Source organism: Peromyscus eremicus, chromosome 1, assembly GCF_949786415.1.
Source record: "Peromyscus eremicus chromosome 1, PerEre_H2_v1, whole genome shotgun sequence".
Lineage (NCBI taxonomy): Eukaryota > Metazoa > Chordata > Mammalia > Rodentia > Cricetidae > Peromyscus > Peromyscus eremicus.
The window spans coordinates 143,578,158-143,591,428 of NC_081416.1; the positions used below are offsets into that span (position 1 = coordinate 143,578,158).

The 13,271-nt window shown below is 38.0% G+C and overlaps 1 protein-coding gene across 1 annotated transcript in view; it reads right to left on the minus strand.

Moving 5' to 3' along the window:
- Positions 1-13,271, minus strand: part of Luzp2 (leucine zipper protein 2) — a 177,300-nt gene that overhangs the window by 46,123 nt on the left and 117,906 nt on the right. The window contains exon 7 of the mRNA XM_059253341.1: positions 4,450-4,524. Within this exon, the coding sequence (XP_059109324.1) occupies positions 4,450-4,524 (75 nt within the window). The remainder of the gene's footprint in view (positions 1-4,449; positions 4,525-13,271) is intronic.

Genomic DNA, 13,271 nt, shown 5'->3' on the forward strand with positions numbered 1-13,271 from the left:
TTAAAAATGTTGGCACTGTTAAGGTGAAACTGCACGCTCTACATGGGGACAATAAGAAAGGACATTAAACCCTCACTCCTAGAGGCTTCTAGGGGAAACAGTGTAAAGCCATTTGAAAAGATAATGCTTGCACACAGGGAATTTCCACAGCATCCTTTTGACAGTCTTAGGGCTAGAGAGATGTCTCAGCAGTTAAGACTGTATACTGTTCCTATAAAGGACTGGAGCTTGGTTCCCAGCATCAGCACATGCAGCACTGTCTTCTGTCCCCTGGTAGCACTGTATTTGTATATAAAATGCCCTGACCCACCACACCCACACCTATAATTTAAAAATAAAAATAAATCTTAAAAAGAAAGATGGCTATTGTCCTTTAGACTTGTGAACAGTGTTGGGCATATTAAAGATTATGTGGTTTTTGACATTTGACTGACTGAATTATCAGCATGAGATGGCTATGAATATAGAGATAAAAGTCTTTAATAGAGGGTTTCAATACTGAGACCCTGCAGAAAGCAACATTATTTCCTGTTTATGTGCTTTTTTTTCTTTCGTACTGTTCAGCCCATATATGTAACAGATGAGTCATTGAGAGGTTGCAGTGTATTTTCAGTTGGTAAATAAATCTCTAAGTCAGAGCAATAACTCAACTCAGATGCTAAAAGTAATGAACAGCCACGAAGTTCAAATGATGATTTTAAAGTAAATATGTTTCGATGTATTGTGAAAGACAGTGCACATGTATTCAATTTTACTTTAGATTCCGTGTCAAATATATGTACTCAGAGGCCTCTGACCTCATCATGAGAACTCGAGGTTAATATAGCCCACACTGTGTCTCTAACCATTCAAGGGGGAGTAGAGAATGATTTGTTCTCTGTTTCAAGCTGTTCTTAACATCTTCCTCCCTGTGTTTCATTCTTGGGACTACAGCCTGAACCAGGACCTCCTGCCTTACATTTTGGCACAGTTCTTTGTTGATAGCCTATGTCGATACCACCAGAGAGCATGGTCTGAGATTTGTCACCAGAATTAGTGTCATTGTTTTGCTACCACTCCGATAGAGTGCCTCTAACTGAACAAACCTGTTTCTGATGCTGCCAGGGTTGTGTTCACACAGGTCCAGGGACAGAATCCAGACAATGATTCAAATCCTGACAGCTCAGTCCATTACATGATCATTATACTTCCCGGGTGGTCTATATCAAAGCTTCAGGTAACTATTTACTTTGAAGTTCACTGCAACCAGATGTCCCTTACTGAAGTATGAGGTGACGTATGTTGCATGCTTTCCTCCGGAGCTGAAGAACTATTCTTTTCTCAGGTGATCTTGATTGACCACTTTCCCCATTGTTTTGCCCTCCACTCTTGAAGTTGCAGATTCTGTAGCTAAATGTACCATTTTCCAGTGTACTCCAGTTATAGCTGAATAAATAATTAAGTTTCTGGAAACTCAGAACTGATTCATAGATCTTGAGGTTCTTTTGGTTATTTTGGTATAATAAACTGACACTCATTCATTAGAAATAACATTGAGGACAAAGTTGGAATGTGAAGATTATGTGATATAACAGTATTATGTGATAGTTAATAGATTATTTGAACACAAGGCACATGATATCTAAAAGATAAACATGCACAAGATATAAAAAATTCTCATATAAATACAACAAGAGTGGTGAGAGCAATTTCTTTAAACTAGTTTTTTTTCCCATTACAGATTGAGATAGCCTTTCCACCTGAATTTAGAGCTATAGTTTTTAAATCTCATATGCATCTTGCTTGATATTTGTTAAAATTAATCTCTAATAATGTGAAAGTTTTTACAGTTCCATGTGCCAAAAAAGAGGTGACAGAATTATGAAGGTCAAAGACGAGATGCTCATCACAGAAAAGCAATATTATCTCATTCACTAATAATACTAATGGGTAAGTTTCTGGGTATCTTCCTCATGGAAGACAATATTCCCATCAGTCTCATTATGCATATAGCAACTCAAATCACCCCTAATATCTAAGTGGTATTGTTATGAAGCATAGCACTGGGGAGATTTGAACATGGCCAGCCAACCAAAGTGATCACTTAAACACAGGAGGACAGTCCCTGGAGACTATCTAGCCACAGCAACTCCCAGACTATGCTATGGCAGGGTATGGGCTCACTGCACAGTGGTGCTATGAGAGTGATAGATACTGGGACAAGCACACAGGGCTAAAGGTGAAGGAATGACTCTGTAGTAGCCCCGAGTTCTGTGCCATGGGCCTATTTCTAACCAATACAGTATGCCGTGGCTCTGGGATTTGGTGTTAGCTACAAGTATTTGCAATGCAATATTCATTTTCTATTATTCTATTGTCTTGTGGGTCAGAAAGTATTATTTCCTAATTGGTCCATTATATGTGATATGGGAACCAAGATTACATCTCATATATCTTCTGATTCCTGTAATGCCCAAAACAGCATCTCACAATAGCTATTTTAAAACCCTATAACCATTGATCAATTAAATAATTATACAGTGTCAAATAATGGATAATATGTTAGAAAGAATAATTCAATGGCCAGGAATAATAAAGTCTTAGAAGTTTGGGGGATTGCATCGGGACCTTGAAGACTCAATGTCTTTTTAGGATATAATGCATATTTCAGACAGTGGCAGCAAAGACAGAGAATAATTTTTTAATGTGATCTAGGAAAATTTCCTCTTGATTTTCTAGTTCCATTAAATGTACAAAAGTCACATGTAAAATGCGACAGAGCATGAGTTGTATGAGATGAGGTGAACACTAGAAAAAACTTTAAATTAAATTTTTTATAAAACTAATTTTGGTAAAATGAATTATACCTGATCTACTCAAAAGAATAGAAGCCAGGCTGCCCTGAACTATTAAATGTTAATAACTTGGATAAATTAATAAATGGTAATTCCGAAGGACTGAGGTTGGTGAGATATCTCCTTACTTCTCTGAATATTTAATTTGTCTCAGAGCTCCAGTTTTTACAAAGGAACATCATTAACATTCAGGATGTGTTCTTCCTAATTTTTCTATTGTGACATGGTCTACATCCTCTGTCTGAGAAGCTCCTCATGTCAGCTGTGAAGATGTTTGGATCGTAACAAAGCAAAGATATATGCTTATGAGAGACAGTCATATCCCTAAGCAGTCCAGTGTTAGCCTGGTGTTCAAACCTACCATACAGTGCCAGGTGTACAACACAGTATCAAACTATCCACACAGTATTGGGTTTCCTAAAATGTGATACCTGAAGATTTTCAAAGGGAACCAATCCTACATGGTCTCTTTCCTGTCTGTTCCACAGCAAAATATCTACAGTTCAAGTTGGGAAATTAGAAGGCAACCTCCTTTCTTTACAAATTTTCTGAGTTCATATAATGAACTATTGAAAAAAAAATAAGTTCACAAATGTACTGGTGTTCCTGTTCAATATTATCAATAAAATTATTACCAAACTGTGGTCACAAGCATAGAAAGATCTTGACAGAAGGCAGAACACTTTAAGTTTAGGCAAGATGATGTTGAGAACTACAAGGCTATGCAGAAAATAATATTATGTACAAGGTTAGCAGTAGTTCGAATTGAATGTGGAAAGGTGTCTTTATAACTATTTAATACAGCTGTATTGGGCATAAATTACAAATATTTGTATAAATATGCAGGCAGCATGTACGTATACACTGCAGGCATAACATGCATGCAGTATTTATATATACACAGTACTAGCACTGTTTGCATCCACTTAATGAGTGGAGGGTGAAACGTGGTAAATGCAAGTGTTCTTTGCAACCACCTACACCACATTTCTCAGAGAAGAATTAAATCCAGAATTTTAATATTTCTTCTTCTACTTATTCTACCACCATAAATAATTTAAATATTTTTCATGTATTTGAACATTTATTACTTATAGACAGAATGTATTTTGTTTGCAATTTTTATGTTTGGACTGGTATTCCAAAGTATGATGGTACAACACATATGAAGTCCTATATTCTCTGTTATTGATATAATTACTTCTACATGTAATGTGTACACTTCCAAGTTCTCAAACGTGATGAAAAGTTCTAAGGCATAGGCATTTAAGACACATTTAACAACTCCTGGTCACTCCCATTTTCTTTGTTTCTTCCAGAGTTAGCACAGAACTGCATAGTTTCCACATTAAGTACATTTATCCATGGTGTTATGGAATAAATATGCCAGTAACATAAAAGAAAGATGAAGTCACAAACCCACAGAGTTCACTCAGTTTACTATGGCAGAAAAAATGAGGAGAACATGGAGTGCAAGGAAGACATCACACGTTCAGGAGTTCTGTGATCAGCTTTTGTGCAGTACCAAGAGTTGCACTGGATGACCACAGGCAGCAGAGAGCACACCCTGTGTTGCTGAAACCAGGGCTGTGATGGTTCCTGGATGGGAACTTACCCTGTCAAGAGCTGCTTTCTCAAGTTCATTTTTGGCTACAGCTAACTTTTGTTCCAGTTCGGTGAGCTGTTGGGCCTGTAACAGGGAAGAAAGGCAGCACATTTCAGTAAACCCTATAATCTACTCTGCACATTTTTCCTCTGCTGAAAAAGAATAAAGGAAAAAGGATATAGCCTGTTAGTTAAATTTAAAATTCAGATTAAAAATACAAAGTTACGTAGTCATTTGATGTATGCAGAGAACTGTATGATCTGAATGAACAAGGACTAAAGTCTCATGGGTTGAAACACCTTGTAAAGACTAACTCAAACTTTCTTATATTTGTTAGTCCTCTTATCAGATATGTTTCTAGTCTTTAGGGACTGAACTGAATCTCCACAACTTCCTGTGTTGATACCCAACTATTTGATTTTTAATTTTTTATTTGGTGATAGAACAATTGAGAATATAATAAGGTCTAAGGTGCTCTGTCTTTATAAAATATAAATATCAAATACTCAGTGTGAAAGTACCATCATCAAATCACCAGAACAGTAAATGTCATCTCCAAACACTGCATCAAGGAGAACCTGAAAATGATAGTCTAGCCTTGGGGGCTATGCGGACATGGTTCATATGAGCTAGCCAGTCTGCAAAATGTTGTTGTTATTCCAGTAAGACTAAAATAGCGATACTTGATCTTCTTCTTTTTAAGGTTTTCCTCCATCTCTCTGTATACTAGCATGTCTCTTCATGTCTTCAAATGTCAAACCAGGGCTCCTTAGTGAAAGTAACAGTGACTTGATACTTGAAAGATGTATATTCCACAAAAACACCAATTTAACAGCCATGACATGTATGCAGAGGACTGGTGAGTGGGAGCTCGTGGGTCTCTGACTCTTTTGCCTGCTATTGGAACTGTTTTTGGGTTGCCTTATCCAGTCTTGATACAAGGGCTTTTGCCTTTTCTTATTGTATCTTGTTTTGTCGTGTTTGGTTGTTGTCTTTTGGAAGCCTGCTCTTTTCTGAAGGGAAAAGGAGGGGAGGGAAGTGGATCTGGGAGAGAGGGGAGTTGCTGGTGGGGAACTGGGAAGAGAGGAGGGAGGGGAAACAGTGGCCAGGATGTACTATATGAGAGAAAAATCTATTTTCAATAGAAAGAAGAAAGAAAGATGTATATTCTAATCCTGCCTTAGCTCTGTGATCTTGGACAACAATTTTCAGTCATAAACCATCACTGAATGAAGAACACGAAGCTTGGAGAAGCTCATTACCAACAAACACATAGTATTTGCACCACTTCAGTTTTTAATTCTCTGAGCGTATTCCTTCCGGTTTATTTTGATTTATATTAAGAGCAAGAAAAATTAAATACATTTATTTCATGTTGTGTTAGTAGTGCTGCACTCTTATTATCTATGGGGATTAATTCAACCATTTCCTAATATAAACAATAGTGACCTTGTAACACATAGGAAACATGGGTTGTATGCACTGATTATATAATGAAGAAAAAAATGTCAAAGACAAATGTTTACCTATCTGTATTCGTATAATGGGAGTTAGTGACAGCTGTTACTAAGAAAATGAGGTTAAAAGAGGAAATGGGGAACATAGGAATGTACATTAATCACTTCTTCTTGAGGGTCCTGTTCCTGGGCTGGAGAAATGGCTTGGTGGTGAAGACTTATTACTCTTTTAGAGGGCCAAAGTTCAGTTTCCTTTGCCCGTGTAAGGTTGTTCGTAACATCCCATAAGTCTAGCTCCAGGGGACCCAATACCTGCTTCTGGCCTCCATGGGCACCCACATATACTTGCACATACTTGTGTACATATACATACACACACATAGAATTAAAAAAATTAAAACCTTTAAAAAATAAAATTGAGAAAAAAATCAGTCAGGCTTTTCGCCCCGTGTCTTGTAGTTCTTCCAATGAAGAAAGTGTTTACATTCTTGATTCTGAATGAGCTCTTGTAGGTTCCAACTCCTTCCTTGGTCATTGGAATATAGGAAAGTATTTGAGAAACGACATGAGATGGACATGGCAAACTATCTGTTGGAGTGGAGTGGCTCTCATTAAATCCCCATGGAGAACCCAAACTGAGATTAAAGCTGAGCAAAAACAGGCCAATGGAAATACAGAGCCATGCATGTTCCCAGCCGACATCACTGGCTCCCTTCCAACCCTCATGTGCTTGTAACATAACTGGCTGGTGCTTTCTACCTTTGAGTGTAGGCGGTGTCACAGTACAGCCCATTGTTATAAATGAGAATCATCAAGACAGCTCTCCTGATGAGCACAAACCTAAACTGTGGAAGAAGCAAATCATGAACTGGGTGCTTAAGACTTCCCAAGCAAATAAGCATTGCGCTCTTGAAAACCAAATTTGTTTACATAAAACACACATCAATCAAGAGACAAGAAATAAAACAAGAGGGTGGGGAGGGACAGATATGGCAGTACTTTATCTGTCATGCAATTATACACTTTTAGAGCATTAAGAAATAGGGATGCATCAAGGCTTGCAAGACTGCATTTGAATGTAACACCATCTAGTCATCTGAATAGGTGCTGTTATGTTCAATGAATGGGTTAACTCTATGCAGACCTCCCTTTTTATCCATCTGAGAGAAAATGTCAGCTTCCGCATTTGCAAATCATTGTCCAGCCTTGTCACCCTTACTCCACAGGGACAACAGATCCGAGATGGAGGGAGACAAGTTCCTGATCAGTGGACATGGAAAAGGGGGTTTGGTTATTAGTTTTAGTACATTGAGCAAAGTATTTAATCCCTACAAGCCCAAGTTTCTTTTTCTATATACAATAAAACCTTCTGTAAAATAATTAAAGAAATAAAATCAGCCCAAAGTAACATACCAACACTTAATAAAGAAGGTACTTTGCTGACCTCCACTTACACAACATGAATAGGAGCCAATGTAGCAATCGAGTACGTTCATTTCAGGACAAGAAAAACGAATTCCAATAAAATACAACGTTTGGGTCTGAAACAATGATTATGAGCCATCCCCCAAGGATTTCAGTTTTTTACCATTCCTGAGATCTTACTGAGTGTGAGCAAGTTCATAAGTGAGAAGGTTACAAAGAGGGTACTGATATGTTGTCCTGGCTTTTAAAGGAGCAGCTACTATGCCAATTCACACAATGTGTCTATATTATACACAAGAAAGTTCCTGTAATAGAAACAACACCAGAAGACTTATGATAGTCAGGGCACTTAGCCAGCGAGTAAACTGGTTAATAAAGTTAACTTTATAAAGTTTGCTTGAGAAAACGTAATTCATCCTGAATTAAAATATGATGCCGCCTCAGAAAAGCCAGTATTGATTTCAGAGGAGCCTTCATTCTCAGTTAATATTAGCTAATACTTGTGACACGATTAATTATTTTCCAAGTCTGAAGCAAATAAGAGTGAAAAAAAAAAAGAATCATGCACAATTAAAGTTGCCTTATGAAACTTAAATAGCTAAACCAGAGTTGAGTGTTAGCGACAACTGACAGAGGGAGGACATCTCAGTGTGCCTGAGGGAGTCACTTGGACAGCAGCATAACCAAGCCATCCATTTTCTCACAGGTACCCTTCACTAGGAGCTGCAAAACTGCTGGTGGGAGAGACCTCTTATTTCCTGGATGAGGCCCTCATCCTGTGTGGTCAGCTCTAAATACTTGCAAATAAGGGCAAAACTAACTGGACTTGTGTGTGTGTGTGTGTGTGTGTGTGTGTGTGTGTGTGTGTGTGTGTGCAGCAAAAATAACTGTAGACATGAAGACAGGATGGGGCCTGGGAGGAGTTGGAGAAGTGACAGAAAATGGTTATAAATGATACAAATACAGTGTATTCATGTATGAGATGCTCAAATAAAGAAAAGAAAACAATGGTTTGGGGGCCTAAGTTAGTATCATTTCTTAATTCACTATTCTAAAACTACAACTTCAAATCCCCCATAGAACTCTGATGCTCTGGCGGTCAGCATGCCTGGGAACAAGACTTTTCTCCAAGAATTCTCATTGCTGCTTTTCTTCTTTCTTTCCTTTTTCTTTTTCTTTTTTTCTTACTTATTTTTTTTGTTTTAAGAATTCACCTTCACATCAGCTACACAATAAAGAATAATAGCAGTTTTGTGTTCAATGCAGAAACTGTGATTTCCCTTCTAAGAGCACAAAGGTTCAGCTGTGCACAAATGGACACATTTTATTTGAACTTTCATGCAAGTATTTTATAAAATATTTGCACCTGACTAAATCTGTTTGGGTTTAATCCATCATACATTAATACATAAGTCTATGTTTCTGAAAATCTTGTTGATAAAATTATTTCTATTCACTCTCTAAACTTTCCTCCAAGTAAGAGTAGTCTTGGCTCTGTCTTCTTCTAAAAAAGGCTTCTCTGAAGTGTACACATCTACACAGCAGGCTACAGAGTAAGAAGTATAGAAAAGTATATAGAATAAAGATAAAAACCCAGAGCCAAAGGTAGATAGGATAATTTAAGAAAAGCTGGTTAGAAACAAGCCATGCTAAGGCCAGGCATTCATAAGAAAGAATAAGCCTCTGTGTGTGATTTATTTGGGAGCTGGGTTAGAAACAAGCCAAGCTAAGGCCAGGCATTCATAAGAAAGAATAAGCCTCTGTGTGTGATTTATTTGGGAGCTGGGTGGTAGGTCCCTAAAGAGCAAAAAAGTGAAAACCAGTCAACAACAGTTGGTTTGTTTCTGGAGCCAAGAAAATGATATTTAAGACTGCATTTAATCTTAAACAAAAGATAAAATCTAGAATAAATTGTGTGTGTGTTTTCACATCATGAGTGTGTGAATGTGTTTGTATTTTGTGTATGTATTTGTATAGTGTGTATGTGTTTGTGTTCTTTTTGTGTGTGTGTGGTTTCCTACACAACAACACAAAAACAGTGCAGAAATCGCAAGACTGAAGTTTCTCTTAGGGCATGAACAACAGCAACTAACCTACCACATTCTGTAGAATATTAACTAAAATATAAGTTAATGGCATGAAACTTACAATCTGACTCATAAACTAATACCATTTTGCTCTGAACCTTGGACCATCATAATTGGTGGTACTACACAAGTTAACTCAAGAAAGAATACAATATGATGTTTGTTTTCTCTTTTAAAAACGATGAAAGCTGAGAGAAATTAATGAAATATATTGCTTAATATCACACAGTTATAGAATTTGAATACAAGCAGATTTTGAATTTGAATATGTGCATCCTGGATCTGTAGCTGTACTCATAATCACTGAAGATGTTCATGTATAGAATCCATAATAAATTATGTGCATATATTCAATGGACCATGCTCAAAAATTATTAATATGCTATATAATTTAAAATGTTTCAAGAAAAATTGATGACTGGGAGAATGTTATATGATTACACTTTCTTTTCTCAGATGGAGAATGATGAGTCCATACAAGATATAGTTTTTAAGATTTCTTAAAGAAAGTATTGGTTGTTTATTTATGTGTATGTGTGTGTGCCAGCGTGGGTTTATTCATCATGAGTGAGTAAATGTCTCAAGAAGCCAGAAGAGGGTATTAGATACCCTGAAACTGAAGCTGCAGGCAGCTTTGAGCCAACAAATCTAGACTGGACTGGACTCAGACACTGAGTCTGTGTATACTGAAAGAGGAATAAGTGCTTTTAGCTGCTGAACCACTGCTCCAGCCCCAAGGGATACTCTTAATTGCCAAGTAGGAGCTGGATAGATTGATTAAAGGATACTGTTGTGTTTTATGCAAATTATCTTCACTATTGGCATAAACACATCCCTTGCCCATTAGTCTTAAACTCCTATTTGTTGATCAATCTTCGGACACAAGCACACCACACTGCATGGCCTCGTCTCCTTCATCTCTAAGTCACATTTACCACACAGTTACAGAGCGGACATAATCACTAATGTCATTCTGCTGTTTAACCCTACTCCAACAGAAGTGCATTTTATTGCCAATATTAAATAACTGTGGCCATCAGGTTATTTGATGTATTGTCTGCTCTTTTCAATATTAATAACTTGGGAACATGTCTGAGAGAGTTAGGCAATACATGTATGAAACCAAAATGGGCTCCCCAAATCACACACAGATGCACCTTAGCATTACAGCTGGGTATAAGAACCATTAAAGTTAATTTAATAGGCCAATTTGTAAAATTCAAGAAGCCTTTCCTTTGTGAAGTATGTTTATACATACAATTTTCAACTTCAATTTTTTTGTAAATTGAATTTATTTTCCTCATGCAAGTGAATAGCATCTGGTCAGCATGGCCTCTTAAAGAAACTATACTCGAATCAATCTTTATGGCCCTGAAATTTTTTTCTCTTAACTCTCAGGCCTTAGGAAGAAACTCTGCTTTATAATTATTTATTTTATATGATATCTCAAAACTCAATTCTAAAGATGAGAATATAATAAATTATTTGTTTTGTTTTATTAGGGAGGTCTTATTCTATATTCAGGCTACACCCAAATTCACAATGTAGTTCAGGGTAGCCTCAAATTCACGGCAACTTTCTTTTCTCAGATTCCCAAATATTGGTATTACAGTAATGAACTATCACAACTGTTTTGGGATACATTTTTTTCCTTTTCTTTTTTTATTAAGGAATATTTTATTCATTTTGCATACCAATCACAGATCCCCCTCTTATCCCTCCTCCCACTCCTCCAACCTTCTCCCCCAACCCACTCCCCCCCCATTCCTTCCTCTGACAAGTCAAGGTCTCCCATGGGGAGTTTGCAGAGCCTAGTACATTCAGCAGAGGCAGGTCCAAGCCCCTCCTCCTGCATCAAGACTGTACAAGGTGACCCAACATAGGTAGTGGGCTCCAAAAGCCAGCTCATGAACCAGGGATGGATCCCAATCCTACTGCCAGGGGGGCCTTTAAGCAGATCAAGCTACACAACTGTGTTCCATATGCAGAAGGCCTAGTCTAGTCCCATGGAGACTCCACAGCTGTTGGTCTAAATTTCATGAGTTCCCACTAGTTTGGTTTGGTTGTCTCTGTATGTTTCCCCATCATGATCTTGATGCCCCTTGCTCATAGAATCTCTCTTCACTCTCTTCGACTGGGCCCCTGGAGCTCAGTCTGGTGCTTGGCTGTGGAGCTCTGCATCTGCTTCCTTCAGTTACTGGATGAAGGCTCTATGATGACAGTTAGGGTACTATCAAATCTGATTGCTAAGGTAAGCCATTTCAGACACCCTCTCTACTATTGCTAGTAGTCTAAGCTGGGGTCATCCTTGTGGAATCCTGGGAACCTCTCCAGCACCCAGCTTTTCCCCATCCCTATGACATCTCCCTCCATCATGGTATCTCCCTCACTGCTCCACCACTCCATCCCTGCTCCGACCCATTCGCTCATGTTCTCATCCCCCATCCCCCATCCTCGATTGCCCCCCCCACCCCGTCATCATCCATAGTTTACTCATGGAGATCTCATCTATTTTCCCCTTTCCAGGGTGATACATATGTCCCTTTTAGGTCCTCCTTGTTAGCTAGCTTCTCTGGTGCTGTGGGTTGTGATCTGGTTATCCTTTGCTTTACAACTAGTATCCATTTATGAGTGAGTACATACCGTGTTTGTGCTTTTGAGTCTGGGTTACCTCACTCAGGATGGTATTTTTTAGTTCCATCCATTTGCCTGCAAATTTCATGAAGTCATTTTTTTTTTTTACTGCTGAGTAGTACTCCATTATGTATATGTATCACATTTTCTTTATCCATTCTTCAGTTTAGGGGCATGTAGGTTGTTTTCAGGCTCTGGCTATTATAAATAATGCTGCTATGAACATAGTTGAGCATACGTCCTTGTGGTATGATTGAGCATTCCTTGGGTATATGGCCAAGAGTGGTATAGCTGGGTCTTGAGGTAGACTGATTCCCAGTTTTCTGAGAAAACCACCATACTGATTTCCAAATTGATTCCCAATTTTCTGAGAAACCTGACCATACTGATTTCCAAAGTGGCTTTACAAGTTTGCACTCCTACCAATAGTGGAGGAGTGTTCCCCTTGCTTCACATCCTCTCCAACATAAGCTGTTATCAGTATTTTTGATCTTAGCCATTCTGACAGGTGTAAGATGATATCTCAGAGACATTTTGATTTGCATTTCCCTGATGACTAAGGATGTTGAGCAATTTCTTAAATGTCTTTCAGCCATTTAAGATTCTTCTGTTGAGAATTCTCTGTGTAGCTCTGTAGCCCATTTTTTAATTGGGTTGTTTAATTGGGTTGGTATTTTGATGTCTAGTTTCTTGAATTCTTTATATATTTTGGTGATTAGCCCTCTGTTAGATGTGGGGTTGGTGAATATCTTTTCTCATTCTGTAGGCTGTCATTTTGTTTTAATTACCATGCCCTTTGCCTTACAGAAGCTTCTCAGTTTCAGGAGGTCCCATTTATTAATCATTGCTCTCAGTGTCTGTGCTACTGGTGTTATATTTAGGAAGTGGTCTCCTATGCCAGTGCGTTCAAGACTATTTTCTACTTTCTCTTCTATCAGCTTCAGTATAACTGGATTTATGTTGAGGTCTTTGATCCACTTGGACTTGAGTTTTGTGCAGTGCAATATATATGGTTCTATTTGCAGTCTTGTACATGGTGACATCCAGTTATGCCAGCACCATCTGTTGAAGATGCTTTCTTTTTTCCATTGTACAGTTTTGGCTTCTTTGTCAAAAATCAGGTGTTCATAGTTGTGTGGGTTAATGTCAGGGTCTTCAATTCGATTCCATTGTTCCACATGTTGATTTTTATGCCAATACCAAGCTGTTTTTATTGCTATAGTTCTAT